Source organism: Ursus maritimus, unplaced genomic scaffold, assembly GCF_017311325.1.
Source record: "Ursus maritimus isolate PB19 unplaced genomic scaffold, ASM1731132v1 scaffold_7, whole genome shotgun sequence".
Classification (NCBI taxonomy): domain Eukaryota; kingdom Metazoa; phylum Chordata; class Mammalia; order Carnivora; family Ursidae; genus Ursus; species Ursus maritimus.
The window spans coordinates 15,202,955-15,224,520 of NW_024426885.1; the positions used below are offsets into that span (position 1 = coordinate 15,202,955).

General features: G+C 35.1%; 1 protein-coding gene across 1 annotated transcript in view; it reads right to left on the minus strand.

Moving 5' to 3' along the window:
- ATRNL1 (attractin like 1) overlaps positions 1-21,566 on the minus strand; it is a 756,768-nt gene that overhangs the window by 401,175 nt on the left and 334,027 nt on the right. The window contains exon 25 of the mRNA XM_040623807.1: positions 13,496-13,557. Coding sequence (XP_040479741.1) covers positions 13,496-13,557 — 62 coding nt within the window. The remainder of the gene's footprint in view (positions 1-13,495; positions 13,558-21,566) is intronic.

Genomic DNA, 21,566 nt, shown 5'->3' on the forward strand with positions numbered 1-21,566 from the left:
ATAACTAGTATATAGGAATTAACTAGTATTAACTTCAGATAAAGACCAAGGATCCATTTATATGAATTTCAGTCCTATCGATATTCTTAAGCATTTTAACATAAGAGATATATCACCTCCAATCTACTGTGTCTAAACAGAACTCATGAAAAACATTCATAATGATTTTAAAAAACTAACATCCATCCAATAATATGTACCAAGCACTATGTTATGTGTTTTACCCGCATTATTTAATTACCACAATCACACATAATATACCATATATACCGTTATGTACTTATTTCAAAGATAAGAGAGCTGAGTCATAGAGACTTAAGTAAGTCACCCAAAGTGACAAAAGTCTTAAATTCTAAGTCCTCCCTTCCTTCTGACTTGTCTTACCACTACTTTTCAGGTAAAATGTAAAAACACATTCAGGGGCACCTGGGTGGCACAGCGGTTAAGCGTCTGCCTTCGGCTCAGGGCATGATCCCGGCGTTATGGGATCGAGCCCCACATCAGGCTCCTCCGCTATGAGCCTGCTTCTTCCTCTCCCACTCCCCCTGCTTGTGTTCCCTCTCTCGCTGGCTGTCTCTATCTCTGTCGAATGAATAAATAAATAAAATCTTTAAAAAAAATGTAAAAACACATTCAATTTTAATCCCTGTGCTGAATCCAACAACAAATCTTACCAACTGTTTCTTTCAGAATATGTTCAATAATAGACAATACTCCACACATCAAAATTCATTTACATTTAATAATTCAATACAGCTTAAGCACCAAAATGCATTTTTATTTAATAATCTGTAATTCACAGTATATCCCCCAAAATAGTTACATGATAGCAATTCAGTTCAAGATGGTGAAGACTGGTTTAATTTCTCCATAAGAAATCTAAATTCTTTGTGATCTAAATTTCAGGACTCAAATAAAAAGTGTCATCTTTATAATGGTGCAGAATGCCAGTATAAAATCTTGTTTATAATTTCACCTTCTTGTGGAGAGGAGATATATACTTTAGAGGTTTGCAGCAAATGCTTTCTATGTTAATTCATATTAGGTTATCAGTAAAAGTCAACAGTAACCATGATGATGCAAATAGGCAAAATCAATAAACAGTTAAAAAATATTCTTCTAATAAAATTTTTATAATCTCCAATAAATATTAAAAACCGAGTCAAACATATCTCAATTCCTGGCATGTAGTAGTTGTCATTAAGCTTTTATTAAATGAATGGAATTGGTTCTTTAATTGATTTAAAAATCTATTAATAGTTTCTGATATTAGATGTCCTATTTGGCAATTTTATCCTTTATATCAAGGTAATGTTTATAAATGCTTTTGATTTCTAACAAACCAAACTGCAAATAAAAGTTATAGTTCTTTTTTTAAAATCTACATAAAACAAAACCAGTTTATTAAGAACACTTGCTTTATTAAACAGCAAAAAATTAAAACACCTGAGAAATTTACCCAGCATTGTTGAAATTCATCCTTTTGGGACTATCAGAAAATCCCAGTCCCTACCTAAAATCCTGGTAAGCAGTGCCCTGCACACCACCTGTTCTTTCCACTGGTTCCCATTATGCCCAATGGACGTTTAATGAGAAATAAACTTATTCACTAAAGTGACTAAGATTTCTGGGTTTATCTGTTTAATAAGCTTTTCCCTAATATATTTCTTAAGTCAAAGGTCTTAATAGGCAACATCCAGCATTAGCATCCTTTAATCCACTATGTGGCACTTTTGTCAGAGAAAAAACTAGTTTCACTGCTTTCTTTCATATTTTTTTATATCATAGCATACAATAGCTTGTATTGCTCCTTGGTACAGATATGTGGGGGCGCATGCAGGAATAAATGGGCTTTCATTTTTTTAATAAAGTCTGCTGTATAATAATGCCAGAAGATCTGAAAGGTTCAACACCCTTTAGTAAAATCCTCCTAATGGAAATAGAAAAAAACAGAAAAGAAAAGAAATATTTAAAAAAAGCAAGTACATGAGCTACAGGGATTAAAAAAAAAAAGGAAGCATAGGAACTTAGGGAGAGATATTTCAATAATTTGATTTTAACCTTCATAAAATGGTCATTATGGAATGGATTCTTAATGCAAAAAACCATGGAACTCATTAGGTATTCTCATTTAGTGAAAATTAAAAAGAATTCAATAAAAGTAACACAGTGTGGTATGAGGTTATATTGTAAGGTTACTGCAGGTTTCTAGTGACAAAGAAATATCCTCTGTGGTAATCTAGTTGGCCAAATGCAAAAAGAGATAATATTGTCACTATTTTATAGCAATTTGAGGTTAATTGATCATAAAATTCAAGTCTTAAATACATATTTTAAAATATGGTTTGGGCATATTAATCTTTTATTTCACTGAAGAATGTTATAAACTAGGGAATTGTGTTGAAATATAGAAACATATTATTTTAAAAAGTAATTTACCTCCTAATAATTGTTATTCCAGAAAATGTATTTCACGGGTTTTAAAAATACCTTCCCAACACTTAGGGATGTCTTTTTTCTTACCAACTAAAATATTAACAAAATAAATTGCTAACTTAGAATGCAATGAAAACTGCATATTTTAAAAAAATTTATGTTTCAGTTATTAGGTTGGCAACCATGAAAAATCAACAAAGCCTAGTGGGTAAAAGTGGAAAAGCAATACATTCTTTGCCATAAACTGGTACTTTTTTTGAGGATTGTTAAAGCAAGAGTTAATTATGCCTTAGGATGCATTGTCAGTTAAAATGATTTCAAAGGCAAGAGACAGAAATCTATCACAAAGTGGTATAAACAATATTGGGACTAAATGGATTTCATACTCCCTGCTATGAAATAAATTATATTCCCCCAAAATTCCTATGCAGAAGCCCAACATCCAATGTGACTATATTTAGAGATAGATAACTTAGGAGGTAATCAGGTTAAATGAGGTCATAAGGGTGGGACCCTGATCCAACAGGATTAGTGTTCTATAAGAAAAGACCCAGAGGGCTCTCTAGCTCTTTTTCCTCCTTCCTTCCTTTTTCCCTCCCTCCCTTCCTTCCTCCCCCTCCTTCCGTCCCTCCATTCCTTTTCTCCCCCCTCCCTTTCTTCCTCCCTCCCTTCCTTCCTTCTTCCCTCCCTCTATCCCTCCCTTCCTTTCTTTGCTTTCTCTCTCCCCTTCCCTCACTCCTTCTCTCCCCCTCTCTCTTCTTCCAGTGAGCACACAACGAGGAAAGGCCATATGAGCACACAGCGAGAAAGTGGACATCTGCAAGCCAAGGGGAAGCCTACATCAGAAACTAACCATGCCAGCACCCTGATCTTGGATTTTCCAGTCTTCAGAATGGTGAGATAATGAATTTCTGTTCTTTAAGCCACTAGCCTGTTGTTTTTGATATGGCAGCATGAACAGGCAGATTTCAGTACTATGAAATAGGTGCTGCTGTAACAAAAACCTATAAATGTGGAAGCAGCTTTGGAACTGAGTAATGGGTGGAGCCTGGGGAGAATTCTGAGGAGCTGAAGAAAGCCTAGATTGCTTTGAAGAGACTGTTTGAAGAAACAGGGATATTAAAGGCAATTCTGGTGAGAGCTCAGAAAGAATCAAGAACGGCTAGAGAGAAAGTCTCTATCTTTTTAGATAATGCATAAACAATCACAAACAGAATGCTGATATACATATGGATGTTAAAAACCATTCTGGTGAAGTCTCAGATGGAAATGAGAAACAGGTTAATGGAAACTGGAAGAAAGGCCATCCCTGTTATTTTTTTCTAAAGATTTATTTATTTAAGAGAAAGAGAGAGTGCAAGCGCATGAACATGGGTGGGGGGCAGGGCAGGGAGAGGGAGAGAGAAGAGAGAGGAAGAGAGAGAATCTCCAGCAGACTCCCTACTGAGCACAGAGCCCCAGGTGGGGCTGAATCCCAGGACCTTGAGATCATGACCTGAGCCGAAATCAAGAGTCAGACGCTCAACCAACTGAGCCACCCGGGAGCCCTGTGGCCACCTCTGTTATAAAATGGCAAAGAACTTGGCTGGATTGTGTTCTAGGGTTTTGTGAAAGGTAGAACTTGCAAGCTATATAACTAAATTTAGCAGCGAATATTTCTAAGCAAAGTATTGAAGATGTAGCTTTGGACCTTATTCCGGCTTAGAGCAAAATGCAAGAGGAGAGATGAACTGAAGAAGGAATCCTTTAGAAAAAAAAGGAACCAGAACCTGGAGGTCTGGAAAATTCTCAGCCTATCCATATTGCAAAAGCTGAGAAATCATGTTCAGAAGATAACATGAAGGGTGTGGCTGAGCAATGATATATAAAGAGGAGATCAGGGGTATGATGCAGGGACTTAATCAGCCATCACCACAGAACCAGGAATAGAGATGAGATTATACCAGCAGAGACACTGTGAGTTTAAACTAAAGGGGAGAGAGAAAGCAAGACAAAATGAAAAAAGGCTGTCAGGCTTCTTGGATTCTTCAGGATGGGACCAGTTAGGAACATGCTTTATCCTTTAAGAAAAGGGAGTGACCCTGAAGTTAAGTCAGAGATCATCAGGACAAGACTGGTTCTACCTATGGTTTGGGGGACCAAGATGCCACTACCCAGTGTCTTGGGGACAAAGCTGCAGCACAGTCCTGCAAGGTCAGGGCCACCTCACCATGCTAGAAGGGCAGGGACACTCTGTAGAGCTCTGTGGTGATGATGCCACCCCAGGGGACCTGGAGGTAGTGCACTGAACCAAAAAGGATTGTTTTCAAACCTTTAAGATCTGACAAAATTTGCCTTGCTAAGTTTTAGACCTGCTTGGGACCAGTTACCTCCTTCTTCTTCAGATATCTATCTCCCTTATGAATTGGAAATATCTATCCTATTCCTGCACTGCCATGGTATTTTGGAATCGTATAAGTTGTCTGGTTTCACATTTCTCAGGTAGAGAAAAATGTTGCCTCAGGATGAATTGTGTTCTAAATCTCACCCATATCTGATCTAGATGGTGTTTAGATGAGACTTCAGATGAGAGTTGATGCTGGAATGAGTTAAGGCTTTTGAGATTGTTGGGATAGAATGAATGCATTTTGTATGATTATGAGAGGCCAGAGGCAGAATGCAACGGATGAATTATGTTCCTCCAAAATTTGTATGTTGAAACCCTAACCCCAAATGTGATTATATTTGAAAATAGGGACTTTGGGTTGTAATTAAGGTAAAATGAGGTCATGAGGGTGGAACCCTGAGCCAACAGAATTAGTGTCCTTATAAAAAGAGACGTCAGAGAGCTTGCACTCTCTTTCAATGTACACACACTGAGGAAAGATGATATGAACACACAGCAAAAAAGGCAACCATCTGCAAATCAAGAATTCTCACACGAGAAACCAACAATGCTGGCACTCAAATCTTGGACTCCCCAGGCTGCAGGACTGTAAGATTTAAAAATTTCTGTTATTAAAGCTATTCAGTCTGTGGTATGACAGCCCAAGCAGACTAAGACACTCCCCAAAGTCAAAAGGAAGAATAATGCCCAGGTTTGGATGGATCAGCACCCTAGCTACATTGTTCTCTGATTTTCTGAACTATATACTCAGCTGTGCATCAGCTCTGTCCTCAGGCTTGTTTCCCTCTTAGGAACAAAAATGGATGCAGGAATTCCAGGACTCACATTACATACCATTACACATGCCCACTCATCACCTAGTACTTGGCCATTGAAGGCTATGCGCTAACTGTCTTTAGCCCACCCCTGAAGCTAGTAAGGGATCAACCCCACCCAAATAAAATCATTGTTGTATAGCCATATGTAAGGAGTTAAATGAAGGCTGAGAAATAATCCATAAAATCAATTTCAGATTATCATTTATGTAAAATTCATAGGAAAATACCCAAATGAACCTCCTCCAAACTGCTACATTTACAAATCTACAAAGCATAGGAAAAGAGGCAAAATTCACGAAGAAAAAGGAGACATAGTTCTAATATAAGAGAAATTCTGGAATATTATTCAGCCTTGAAAAGGAGGGCAATTATATGTTACAGTAGGAATGAATCTTGAGAACATTACGCTAAGGGAAATAAGTCAGTCACAAAAGGAAAAATACTATATGACACCATTTACATAATGTACTAGAGTACTCAAAAATACAGAGACAGAAGGCTAAATGACAATTGTCAGGGGTTGGGGAAAGGGGGATGGGAAATTATTATTTAATGGCATGGAGTTTCAGTTTTGCAAGATAAAAAGTTCTGGACAGGGGCACCTGGGTGGCACAGCGGTTAAGCGTCTGCCTTGGCTCAGGGCGTGATCCCGGCATTATGGGATCGAGCCCCATATCAGGCTCCTCTGATGTGAGCCTGCTTCTTCCTCTCCTACTCCCCCTGCTTGTGTTCCCTCTCTCGCTGGCTGTCTCTATCTAATAAATAAATTTTAAAAATCTTTAAAAAAAAAAAGTTCTGGACATGGATAGTGGTGATGGTTACATAATAATATGAATGTATTTAATATCACTGAACTATTCCCTTAAAAATGGTTAAGATGGCACATTTTATGTGTGTTTTATCTTAATAAAAAAAGTTGAAGGAAAAACGCAATAATTCATAAGAAAAATTTAATAATTCTAACTTGTTTGCACCTAAAGCCATAATAATAAAATGAAAATATATTAAGACAAAGTTGACAAATGCAAAAGTAATAGAGTGACACAGTAATAAATCTCACTTAATAATATGTAGATGAAACATGAACACCAAAAAAAAACATGCAGGAAAAACTAATAAGTTTTATCTAATGGGCCATCCATAAAATCCTGAACTCAATGATCTAAGAAACTCTATTTTTATCAAGTAGGGCGAACATTTACAAATGTTGAGCATATATTTAACAACAGAAAAAAATTCAACAAATACCAAAATATCATAAAGATCTTTTACTGACTGAAGAAAAGCCAATAAAAAAGAGACACTGAAAAAATCCTACATATTTAGAAATTCAAAAATAGACTTCTAAATAATTCATGTGGAAATCATAAATGGAATTAGAAAATATTTTGACTTGCAGGATGATAAAATGCTATATATTGAACTCCATGGAATTCAGCTGAAGCAGAATTTTTTAAAAAAATTGGTACTCCTAAATGCATATATTAGAGCCATATAGCTAGAAATTAATAAGCCTGCTTATATTTTTAAATAAAAAATTTGGAAAATAATAGAGCAAATCAAAAAAAGTGAAGTAAAAGCAGAAAATAATGAATTAGAAAACAATAAAACAATGGAATGAAGCCATGAAACTTGGCTTTTAAAAGGGCTCCCAATATTGTCAAAGCTCTTACATGGCTTATCAAGAAAAAAATGAAATAGGAAAAGAGGCAAAATTCACAAAGAAAAAGGAGACACAATTCTAATATAAAAGAAATTCTGGAATATTTATATTGGAAAATATATGGCAATAAATTTTAAAAATAAGGTAAGATGGACAATTTCCTAAAGAAAGTCGTCACCTATGTCATGGAAAAATAGAAAACCTGAGATGTAAATATTAATGAATTTTCATGAGAAATTGAAAAATCTACCCACAAAAAAATCAAATCATAGGAAAGCAAATTTAAAAGCCTTATCAAATTCATATGGTTTATTTATTTATTTATTTATTTATTGGGCAGCAGAGCAAGGTTTATTGAGCGATAGCTAAGTGATAGTACAAAGCCCCCAAGGAGGAAGGGGACCTGAGAGGGTTGCCCTCATATGGTTTTATAGGGCAGTTCTACCAAACCTTCAAGCAACAGACAAATCTATCATGCCAACCATTAAAATTTGCCTCACTGATCACTGACTACAGAGAGCACAATTAATCAAGGGCCCCAGCCACTGCACTCTGAAATCCATCGCTGTGTTCATGTGAATGCCACACTTCCCAAGGGCTGTCTCTAGTCAATGACTGAGCATGGCAGGCATGGCAAAGTAGGCCTGATCTTGGGAGATGCAGAACTCCTGGAGGAGTGCACTGAAATCTCAGGCTTTCACTCAACTTCCCTTTGCTCCTGCTCTGCTTCATAGAGGTCAGATCAGCACTATGGTGTAAAAGATCTCTAACCTTCTCCTCTGCTCTTTCCTTTGCAGTTTCCCCTAATACATTTATTGCATGTTTAATCCCATCTTGTCTGCTTCTCCGAGGACTTGTAGTCTGGGTAATCATGAGGTTAAAAAAAAGGAATTTGGAACTGGCTCACTTATTCCCTGGCAGGCTAAAAGAACACTATCAGTGTTGGCAGTGGGGCAGGGACAGTGCCCCTGGAAGAACGCTGCAATTGCTAAAGCTTTCACCAGTGGGGACCTAGGGAAATTGCCTTCAAAAGAGACTGGGTTGGCTGATTAGTGTTACGTTGTACTAATACCTGCAGTGTGATAATGAGAGACTACGGGCAGTAATAAACATTAGTAACTAAATATAAAAGCTAGAGAGTCCCTTTTGTAGCGTTAACTAAGGCCCTTATCTTTGACATTGGAAAAGCCAATATGGATGAGCACCAGGCTGATGATCTAATTGTTAGAGTTGCAGAGCCCTAGGTTTTCAAAGACTCAGCCACAGCGGTTCTCTCATGCACAGACAAGGGCCATGGTTGGGAAAAACTAGCCCTTAAATATGGGATAGGAATATTTAGAATGGAATATCAAGAAGAGTGCTTCTGAGTATGCTTCCGTTGGTTCTACAACTTCCTTCCCTAGTAATAGAGACAACAGACATGCCCCTAATGAGCTGCCACCACCTCCTCTCCTGCTTGCCAGACTGATCAGTAGGGTTTATTTTTTTTAAGATTTTATGTATTTATTTATTTGACAGAGAGAGAGAGAGACAGAGACAGAGAATGCAAACGAGTAGGGGGAGGAGCAGAGGGAGAGGGACAAACAGACTCCACACCAAGCACAGAGAGTAAAGCAGGCCTGATCTCACGGCCCTAACATCATGACCTGAGCAGAAATCAAGTTGGATGCTTAACCAACTGAGCCACCCAGGCACCCCATAACTAGGATTTAATGACAGCATAATACATCCTGGCCTCATAAGAAAGGGAAGATACTATACACTTGAAAGAGCTGTAAGAATAAGCTAGAATGTACTGGCAGGAACCAGGGAAGTATGACAGGAATTGGATTTTGGTGGTGTTTGATCAAGAAGGGTGGCAGGTAGGGGCGCCGGGGTGGCTCCGTCGTTAAGCGTCTGCCTTCAGTTCAGGGCGTGATCCTGGCATTCTGGGATCGAGCCCCACATCAGGCTCCTCTGCTGGGAGCCTGCTTCTTCCTCTCCCGCTCCCCCTGCTTGTGTTCCCTCTCTCGCTGCCTGTCTCTCTGTCAAATAAATAAATAAAATCTTAAAAAAAAAAAAAAGGGGTGGCAGGTAAGACTGGATACGCAAGAATTCATGAATTTTGGTGCATATTCTCAGGACCACAGGAGATATAATGCCCTACTGAGGACTCGTGAGGATGGCATGGGGAAACCTTGCTGCTGGAGTGATTCCTGGAAGTCTAGAAAAAGCAATGGCCAGTTGAAAGTGTAATGGAAATGCCTGAGTGCCCAAGCAGATGGAAGAGAAAGGAATAAAGAAGCCAATAGAGGGAATGTGTTAGAATGGGTACACTATGTAAGGCCAAAAGAATTACCAGTAGATTATGTTCCATGGGACACCATTCACCAAGGCCACTAGAGAAGGAATATGCCGATGAGAGGGGGCATCAGCTTCACTAAGAGGTTCAGACCGGGGCTAACAAGAGGAGAGGCAGTAATAGGAGTAGATAATAAGTAAGGGAACCCTAAGTAAAAGATGCCAGGGGTCAGGGCTTAACTGACAAAATCCAGGGCCCACAATTACCATATGATCAATAAGACTATTGGAGCAAGCAAGGGGATTTGCCCACAAAGAGCTGTGGTGATGATTAATAATGCATGGCATCCTCAGAGGTCAAATAGGTGGGCAGCCAACAATGATGCTATTTAACATTTACTTTTATTTTAAGTAAGAATGAGGAAACAACAGGCTGAGAATTGCTGCCCCGATAGAAAAACCATGACCCTCTGCTCAGTTCCCAGAGGAGCTAATTTACAAATCCAGAACCCCACTGACTGAACGGGTGGCTGGGTCCATAGTAGAAAGGACATCTTGAAACATCTTGAAAAGTGTGTAAAATGGTCCTAAAGGGGATCTTTGTATGATCCCTATCCATATTTGTATATATTTGGGTATATACACAGGCATACACATGGTTATATATACAGTACAAGAGAGATAAGTAGATATTTTAATCAATATTAGATACTATGTAAGAGATGACACAGATACTCAAGGGCTAAAATGTCCTAATGGCCCCTTGTTAGATTTGGGATGTCTTCAGGAGTCATGTTACAAATTTTTGCTAAATTCTGGCTCACTGTGGACCAACCATGTCTTTGGATCCAAGCAGTGATAATTTCCCCAGTTCTTAAATATATAATTAGAATTTATGTACAAGGTGGTTAGAGTAACCTCTACATTGTGTCCCTGGCCTGTGGGGTAAGATCTATCACAGTGGGAAAGACCAAGAGGCAACCTCTAAAACTACCCTGGTTAAGATGGTAAATTAAAAGCACTGTCATCCCAGTGGGGTTCTGAAAATACATACCACCATTAAAATCCTAAAAGGTGCAAGACAGTGGTCCCTACTATATCTCCATTCAGTTTACCAGGCTTAACTTTTCAGATTCACACAGACTTTTCCACTTTACATACCAGACAAAAACATTTATTTTTAAAATAAAATAAATTCCAGTTTTCTAATCATTTATTATATTACAGACTCTCACAACAACAAAATCTTTTAATTCTATATATGAAAGGACTGAGATTTCCACCTACTAACTCTGAGCTACTTATGATGGTATAGAAAGCTAAGATCAGAGCCAGGCTATGCCTATAAATGATCTCCCTTGTACTTGCCCAGTCATGTTTATCCCAGACTATGCCCAACATAGAGGTAAAAACTGGCAGAGTTTGTGAACCAGCCTCCATCAAATCATGGCTAAACGGAAAAGCCGACACATTGACCTCTGCTATATCCGTTAGAAACAGCAATAGCAGTGCTAGTGGCCTGACTGAAGGATGTCCATAAATGGTGACCTGTTTAAAACCCTCTTTTAAAATTTACCAGTGGATTTATTAAAAAAAAAAAAAAAACAACTTTAAAATATTCTATCCATGTTTTTTCTTAACAATGAGATAATTTTAAAACTAATTTACATTTCACTACAGAGAGAAATTTAAATGACAAAAAAACACATCAAATATATTTTATCTCACACAACAGGTAGAATATTTTATTTCACTTTGTCCATGATGACAACATAATAAATAGGATCATCTCTAAGACATGGTACACATTAACACCAGCTTTCTTTTACTTAATAAAAAAAAGCTATTGAACTTAAATATGCATACAAATCAAAAGCTTAAAATAAAACCCTAAACATTTAATAATTTACATATATATTCAACTTCGTGAATTTTTATACAGAGTTGAACTTTTCAGTATATTTCCATCCACACTCTTCTGCATCAAAAAAACAGTTTTATTTTGATGCTTTAATAATACTTGTTCAATTTTAACTTCTAATACTTTCCAAAAACATACTGGAACCTAATAAATAGCCTTAAAATCCATTTATGCTCAGAAGTATAAAGTCATAAAACATTAAATATATTTAAGATGTTTCCTCATTTCATTTTTAAGGAACAAATTTAAAGTATGTAACATGTTAGTGATAAATGTGTTTATAGCATTAAATTCTGGAAATCACAACTTTTAAAGGGACATAGACAAACATGGCTGTTTTCAGAGCAAAGTGACCAACAAGACAAAGATTTCAACAACAGAAGAGGATAAAGAGACAGGGAATTATGTAAATTGGAAAAAAGAGTTTAGAAAACTGAAGGGCTATAAATGGAGATGAGAGATGAGACTTGCTCTGTGTTGGACCATATGGATGAATGAGAAGTGGTGTTATGGGGAGACAGATTTCATCTCAATTACAAAGAACAATTAGTTACCTGAAGATAAAAAATGCTATCTCAGGAGGTGGCACGATTTCGTCATTAAAGGCATTCGGGCATAAGCTAGATGAGGGGTTGGGCAAATTATGTCCACAGGCAGAACTCAGCCCACCAGCTGTTTTTGTATAAAGGTTTACTGGAACAGAGCCACTCCCATTTGTTTCCTTATTGGCTCTATCTGCTTTAATACTTCAACAGCAGGTTTGCATACATGCAACAGAGATGGTATAGCCCACAATCCTGAAATATTTCCTGTCTGGCCCTTTACGGAAAATATTTGCTGACCCTGTGGGGAAGGTATTAGGAATTCAAGTATTGTATGGGTGTCTGGACAAGATAACCAATAATGGTTACTTTGGCGTTTAAGAAGGTGCTTGGCATATCATCTACGTCAAGGATTGGGTTGTAAAGGTTTCTTCACTTAGTATAAAGTAACCCAGCCAACTTGGTGAGTGGAGGTCAAAATTCACACTGCACTCTGTAAAGCTGTGTGCCATGATACAGGACTATGTCCACCAAAAGAAGGACACACATTTGTCTAATTTGCATGAAGGCACCCAGTGGACTGGCACAACATGTACACACAATAATCATATTAACAAAAATAACATCCTTTCCTATCCAGATGATCTAAGATGCCATAACACAGATAGCCCATCCCTAACTCACTTCTCCCAATCCAATATTTCTTTATTTACATCCCATGGAAACAATAATAGATGTTCCCTGAAAAGAGTTTTCATGTTTTGAGAAATGCTACAAACTCTAACCTCTCTTTCAGAAAGGTACATGGCAAATCAGCACATTAAACACTCTAAGGAAAAAAAAACACTCCTATAGTATCAGTAGTAGAAGTAATGTCAGTTACAAGCAAACTAAAAGAGCCCTATTTTCCAAAGTTGTTTAATTATGGAACCTTTTTATTAACTTACTGTTAATACCTCAGATAACTAATGTTCTAGGGAATGATGCTCTACTCAAAATCATATTTACTATTTCCAGATTAGAAGCTCACTGAGGACAATAAATACATTCCCTACAGATTTTTAGTACATTGTGCTAAATGTGATAATTTCCTAACAAATAATTCAATAGATTCAACTCTAGGAGAGATACCTAATCAATATAGTGAATATACTGCTAATTTCATTAATTAAAACAGGCCTTAATTACTTATGTGACAGGAACACAAAGTTGTCATGTTCTTTCCACTGACTCCATTAGCAATCAACTAGTACGGTAGCAAAATAATCTTGACAAGTATATTTCAAGTATGTTTCCTCTGCTCTGTTGTATATACTTAAGCATATAAAACTATTCAAGACACACCATTTGATATTTTAAGGTTAGAGATTTGATAAATTACCTAACAGGTTGATAGAACATTATTAGAATATAGGTTTAATAAATTCAAAGTCAGTAAAAGCAAATTACCTGAAGAAGGTGACAAAAAACTGCACAAGATCCATGATTGTATTGTGCTGTGAGAATGCAATCTGAAAAATCAAAATAAAAGAAAGTTTGAAACTTAATATATGTTCTTTTCCAATATCTGTGGTGATGTTTCATGGCATCTGTAAATACAATATTTTAATATCATCAAAAGATTTGGATCACTATATTATAAATCATATATGTTGAAATCAAAACTTCATCTAGAACACCTAATAAAGTCAACAACCAACAATGACGACTTTTATACAGGCTATTACATTAAATGGTTTTAAAAAACTATTACAAAATTACTTCAAGAATGTATGTGAAGTTTCATGTGCAATCCTATGACATATTAAATGTGCCTAACTAAAACATGTAAATGAATTTCTTCATTTAATAATGATCACATTTTCTATTAATATACTAATAATTGTTTGTAAGCCAAAAAAATAATAATAAATTTCTACTCTATTAAGGAAACAGAGGATTTGTTTTTCCATATATTTTTGTCTAAAGGAGCTGCATGCATGCATACAATTATTTTGTTATATTCTACTCAAAAAATAAAATACATCATCTAATTTTACAATTGCATGTTAATAAGAAATGAATTTTGAGAGATGAAACTAGCCAAGAAGCTAAATTTGTTCTACATTTCTGCTAACATAGAGTAACATATTGTAACACAGTTCTTCAGGAAGTACTACATAGTATATTAGCCAATAACGGAGTATCTGAATAGAGAATTTCTGATTTTGAAATCACCTTTTCACTTAATAGGCGTAAATATTTTGGAAAACTATTTAACTTATCTGTGTCTCAGTTGTCCCATATATGAAAAGTAATAATAAAAGTACCTACTTCATAATGTTAGAGGAAAGATCAACTGAATTAATAAAAATTCTTGCCATAATACCTGGCATACAGTAGGTATAATATAATGAATACTATTACCCTTTTACATCATGTATAGAGGAGATGGTCAACATAAGTGAAATTTCCCAGACAGCTGAAGTTAAAACCATTAAGGTATTGAAATCTTTTTCCTCTAATAATCTTCAATGAAAATGATCCAAAAACATGGAATTGAATTGCAACTTCCAGTACAAATAGACTAACAGGGATGAGAGTTATATCCTGCCTTAAACAGCTAGAAATCTACATAATCTGACAAAACAATTTTAGACATTGGACAAAAGGTAGAGGAAGATACAATCCATGAGCAAAGGAAAACAAAAGAGATGAGCCTTACAATAATCCCAGCTTTCAGTGCAAAGAAATAGCACTAAGGAATTTAAATGGCATTCTAGGTAAGAAATATCAGTATTTCTTATATAAAATAAAGAATTATAGTCAGTTGAGAAGATGGTTAAATTTTTGGCATGTACAGGATGGCTTAAATATAGTAACATTGATTTCCAAAAAGCTTCTAAGCATTTGAAGAATTACAAAGCACTTACACAGAGACTGAAGAAAGATAATTGCTGTAGGAGATTGGTTATAGGTGAAAATGTCTTTAAAATTTTGAGAAAAAAAATCTTTTTGAATGGAAAAAATACAAATGAATTTTCTCCCCAGGGGACTATCCATGAGAGTATGTTAGAAACAGACCTGGCCCTTTCTGGGTCCACATAACCAACTACCTTAGAACAAAAATCATGTTTTGAGACAAGTAAGCAAAACACTGACACATATGAAAATATCTACGATTTCCTGCACTAAAATATTTTAACTTCAACAATATTATCTAACTATACTTACTAATAGAAAGAAAAAAAGAAGAAAGAAAGCTTTCATTAGAGATAGGAATGATATCTTGACTCCAGCTTGCATGTAGAGCATAATCTGGGATTCCACTACCAGGGGGTGATGAGACACCTAGACTTTCCAAATTAACACATTTTCTAATTTGTCACAACCATAGCTACAGTTCTTCACAAATTAAGTTGCAATGTAATGCTCGAACATGAAGTACTGTTTGCAGACTTTGACCAAATTTTGTTACATAGAATACTCCACTATCTTTCACAATGAGGAGCATAATGATGGGATAAAAATTGATGGGGGAGGTCTCTGTCAGAAACTATACCTGAAATACAAACTGCCTTAAAATAGAAGTAATGCCCCAAAGTAACTAATCTGTTAGCATAAATGTACTCAAGATTAAATGCAGACTTGGCATAAGCACTCTCTCTACTCAGCATATCATCTGGATGCTAGAGCCTCAAGTTGAAAAGCATTTCATTTTGTTTGTTCGAAAGGAAAGTCAGCACTACAAGCGTTGTGAAAATCTTTCAAAATGTTTTTCCACCTGAGACTATCTGTAGGAGGTTCCACAGGAGACAGCCCTGGAAAACACTGTGTCAGACAGTTCATTCTCAGCCACAGGCTTAATAATCAGATTAGACTGATTCTAGAAATGGAAGGCAGAAAAAGGATGATTCGGTATCAATGGTGAACAAGGCCCAGCAGACACTAATTCAAGCAAATTCCCTCGTACAAGGTGCCAATTTATTTAACCATCAAATATTTCACTTCATATCTGCTACATTCTGAATACCATATCAAGTTCTTGGATGTATCAGTGATGAACCATGAGAGTCTATGGACTCTGGGAAACAAACTGAGGGCTTCAGGGAGGGAGGAATGGGAAAGGTTGGTGATGGGTAGTAAGGAGGGCATGTATTGCATGGTGCACTGGGTGTTATACGCAAGTAATGAATCATGGAACTTTACATCAAAAACTAGGGATGTACTGTATGGTGACTAACATAATATAATAAAAATATTATTATTAGATGTATCAGTGAAAAATAACATCAAAATTCCTAATGGTGGTGGTGACAGCAGACAAAAACAGTCATAATAATAAATTATAGTGTTTTAGAACCCGGTAAGTGCTAATCGGAAAAGAGACATTAAAGTATCCTATTTTTTTTTTGTAACATTGTGTGTCAACTATAATTTTAAAAAGTATTATATTTTCTATATTAACATATGTAAGACAAGAAATTATTCCTTGGTCTAAAAGTATGCAGAAGTGCTGAGAAGAGACAGGAGGAAAGATAGGGGTAGCAGGAAAATAAGAAATAAACCATTAGGTTTAATGTATCTGGCTGTCCTCAGTTTTTCTCTATTTAGAACAGAATCCAGCAGCTCCACGCCCTTTCCAATGAAACTGGAAGGCCCACAGGGAAAGGAATAAGAACACACAGAGGGAGAACCATTTTAAGTGACGTTGAGTGTTGGTCTTCACATGGCTGGCTGGCTCCTTATGCACATCTCACCTCAAATTACACACTTCCCTAAAACACTCTTTGAAGTAGGTGCTATCTCCCTTATTCTATACTCTTATGTGAACCTATTTCTTTCATACTTCAATCTGAAACTACCTTATTTTATTGGTTGATCATTAGTTAAAATGTCTTTCTCCACTAAAATATAAGCTCCACGAGAACAGTAGTCTTGTTCATATTGTTCATAGCACTGTTTCAATACCTAGGACAGCATTTGGTACATAGTAAACATTCAATAAAACTTTGCTGAATAAATATAGTGAATAGCAAACTTTAGCATGAGAGTATTCTTAGGACTTCATATATCCTTAAGAGCCATGAGAGGAAGTAGGTGTAGATGTTATTCTGAAATACATTTTGAAATGTTTTATTTATTTGAATTTCTTTCATAAATCAGTAATCATATAGACCATAACTATCTGCTAATTACAGATCATATTATTTTTCCTTATAAAATTGATATTTATTACGGAGTTCAGAAGTTACAGAAAATATGTGTTCCTTGTATAAAAAATGTTTTTATTTTTAGTCAAAGAAAAATTTTTATAAGATCTACCAATTACAATTTTAGCTACAATATTTTGAAATTTACCTCAGCTTCTTAATTTCAACAATGAACATTTTTAACCCTATTGGCTTCTAGAAATTTCTTTCAGTAGGTAAACTACATCAAACAACAATCTTTTCATCTAAAATAGGTGGCATTACCTGAAATATTATTTTTTAGGGCAATGAAAAAACAAATAAGACTGCTTTAAAAAAGTGATCATTTAGCCAATTTTATTTAGAAAACAGTAAGTCAAATCAATAACAGTAACAACACCATAACTTTGTAGTGTCCCTGAGAGTGTATCTCCTGAGGATATAGAACATTTTGGACCCTAAAATCTATAATGGTCTAATTGGAAAGATTTCTATTGGCTGATGCCATTGCTAGAACATGGCCCTTTACAGATAATCAATATGTTCCATTTTGGTTCTGTGGTCTTTCCCATGAAAAATATGAGAAGTTTACTCAAGGTGCATTTAAAGTTAGTTTTAAACTTTAGCCAGCATAAATGCACGATGAAATTCCTTTTTCTATAATGATGTTATTCAAGTTATCCAGTAATTATTCAAAGAAAATTAATCAAAATCAAGAGACCAATTATGGTAAAATGGTAAAATTTCATTAACATCGTAATTTCCTTCATGTTTTTAAAAAGCTCCCAAACAATTAAGTGACATGCTAAAACACTGAGTTAGCTGAAACTATGGCAACAGTGATGATGATAATATATTTTGACCATTTGATCTTACATGCAAATTCATATTGAAAACATGTCTAAAATCCAAAATCTGAATTTAAGATATGCTATATTTTTTGTTAATTAATAATAATTAATAATCAAAATGATCAACATTTTGAGTTTATGATTTGATGAAGAAAGCTGCATTAAGTGCCTTTGGATAAAGGAGTAGATTAATAGCTTGATATTTACCACAAAATGTCAGAACTTGTAAGAGAGAAAAAATGTTAATTTGAAGGACAAATTGGTGTGTTTTGCAAAATGTCAGCCTGCCATAAATAAACTCTGATATAATATAAGATAAACAAAAATGAAAATATAAAGGGATGTGCTGAAATTATCAAATTCATCTAACAAACTGAAAGTAAAGAAGACCTTAAAACCATTGTTTAGATCACAGTCTTTCAAAATGATGACATAAAAGCATACTTACATAATGGAAGTTAGTCAACTATTGATATGTCAAAGACAAGCTATGTTTCAGGCAAGCAATTCAAGATCTTGGGGGTTTATTTATCCAATTTTTAAAATAAATAAAAGCAAACTGGGGCTTAAGTTAGCTATTACTAGATAAAATCAACCACGATAATCTATTCCAGGTAAGCGTAAACTTCCTATAGATAATTAACATGATGCTTATTAATGTAATAATATGTATCATTCCTGATAAATATTTCAAAATATAGAGCTAAATGGAAAATGAAAGATTTTTAAAAGAATAAAACCTATTTCTGGATAAAAACATGTGGCATGAACATACCAGCCAATTCTGCATAATTAATACACAAATTTCTGATTATAAACTCTTGAATATTGTTTAAAAAATGTAATGGGTTTAATTCTTTTTAGTGAAAATAATTGCCTAACTTTCCTTATAGCTTTTCTCTTGGTTTAATGCAAAACCTTAACTCATTTCCCTGTCTTCATCTCATAACCCTCTGGTCACTCCACATCCAGCTGACAAAATGTTCTTTTTAAAACTGAAAAACGTTTCTGTAATTCCCCTTTCCACAATTCTACACTCTTCCTTACCAATACTGATACATCATTATTAACCAAAGTTCATAATGTATTCAGATGTCCTTTTTTTTATTCCAGGATTCCACCCAGGATACCAAATAACATTTAGTCATTATGTCTCTTTAGGTCCTCTTGGCTATGACAATTTCTCAGACTTTCTTTGTTTCATATTATCTTCATAGTTTTGAGGAGTAATACTAAGGTATTTGGTAGAATGCACATCAAGCAGCATTTGTAAAGTGTTTTTCTTATGATTAGGCTGAGGTTATGGGGTTTTGAAAGGAAGACCACAGAGATTAAGTGCAATTTTTACCACTCCATACCAAAGGTATAGACTATCACTGAAACTTGTTTCTGTTGACGTTAACCTTGTCGACCTGGCTGAAACAGTGTTTATCAAGGTTTTGGTTTCTTTCTGTAAAATTACTCTTTTTTACTACTTTTCCACATTGTACTCTTTAGAAGGTGTTTCTCATGGACCTTTAAGCAGTGGGAAATTATAGGCTACCTTCTTTGGCACATGTTATTTACATAAACTATTTGGAAACATGTGAAATTTGTCCATTTATTTATTTAACCATTTATTTATATCAGTATGGTATCATGTATACCTATTTTATACTTTGCAGTATGATCCAATATTACCTTACTTTGTTGCTGAAACTGTTCCAGCTTTGGCCATTGGGAGTTCTTTCATGTGGTTCTTGTGTCCTCTTGAAATATTCCCATAAAAGTTTTAACACTTCCTTACTTTCTGGCACTATAGAATACTCTAGGATTAGCTTGGGCATTTGCTACACTAGTCCTTGAATCAACCACTTCCTCCAAGTAGTTTCTTTACTGGAGAATGGTATTAGAAACCAAACCCTAGGGGCGCCTGGGTGGCACAGCGGTTAAGCGTCTGCCTTCAGCTCAGGGCATGATCCCGGCGTTATGGGATCGAGCCCCACATCAGGCTCCTCCGCTATAAGCCTGCTTCTTCCTCTCCCACTCCCCCTGCTTGTGGTCTCTCTCTCGCTGGCTGTCTCTATCTCTGTCAAATAAATTAAAAAAAAAAAAAAAAAAAAAGAAACCAAACCCTAGGCAATAGGTTTGCTTGTTGATACTATGCTGTCATTGTTTCTAGGCCTTCTGGGCTCACAGAACAAGCAAATGTATGGATGTTTACTAATCTGTGCATATACACATATCTATAAATATTTCTATACATATAATCATTTGTATCTATATTAAGCCAACCATGAGTTCATATTGATGTTTGTACATGTTTTTAAAATGGCTTTCATCAGAGGAATATTATATATTATATATGATAAATATACATATTTATATATCTAGAAATGTATATTTCTGGAAGCTGATTCTTTTAAAAGATCAATGAAGTTAGTAAGTCTCTAGTCAGATCAAATAAAAAAGAAGTCACAAATTACCAATATCAGGAATGAAAGAGAGGACATTACTACAGACCTACAGAAATGAAAAGGATAATAAGATAATTTTTCAAATGAACTAATGCCCATAAATTCAATATACTTGATGAAATGGAAAACCTCACTGCAATACACAACATAACATAGCTCTCTTAAGAAAAAATAGATGACCTAAGTAACTATTAAGCACATTAGATTTCTCATTTAAAACCTTGAAACAACACAACCAAAACAACAAAATAATCAACTACAGGCGTATGACTTCACAGGAGAATTCTAAATATTTAAGTAAGAAGTAGTATCACATCTACATATCCTCTTTTAGAACACAGAAAAGGAAATAACAGTTTTATTAACACTTATTTTGTGAGACCAGCACTATCCTGATAAGAAAACCAAAGGCATTATAAGAAAAAAAATATCTAGACACAAATACCTTTCATTAATATATAAGCAGAATGAAATCTTGATAAATATTAGCAAATTGAATCCAGCAAAATATAAAAGGGATAATAAATCAATATCAACTGTGGTTTATCCCAGAAATGCAAAACTGGTTCAATATTCAAAATTCATCAATTTAATTTACCAAGCCTAAAGACTAAAAGTGAATTACCAGAAAATCATTCCAATAGATGCAGAAAAAGTATTTGAAAGAATTCAACATCAATTATTGATTTAAAAAAACTATCAGTAAAATAATAACAAGAAAACTTCTCTAAAGAACTTCTTGAAAAACCTTTAGCTAACATAATAATTAATGGCAAAGAATAGAATACTTTCCCTTTAAGATTGGCAACAAGGCAAGAATGTCTGCTTTCAAAACTTCCCAATACCACACTGAAGCTCTTACCAGTGCAATAAAACAAGAAAAAAAAAATTAGAAAGAATTGGAAAGAAGAAATAAAACTCTATTTTCAGACAGCATGACTTTTAATCCCCAAAACTAATATAAATAATAAATGAATTTAGTAACTTTGAAGAATACAAAGTTACAAAAATCTATTACATTTCTATATACTAACAATAAACA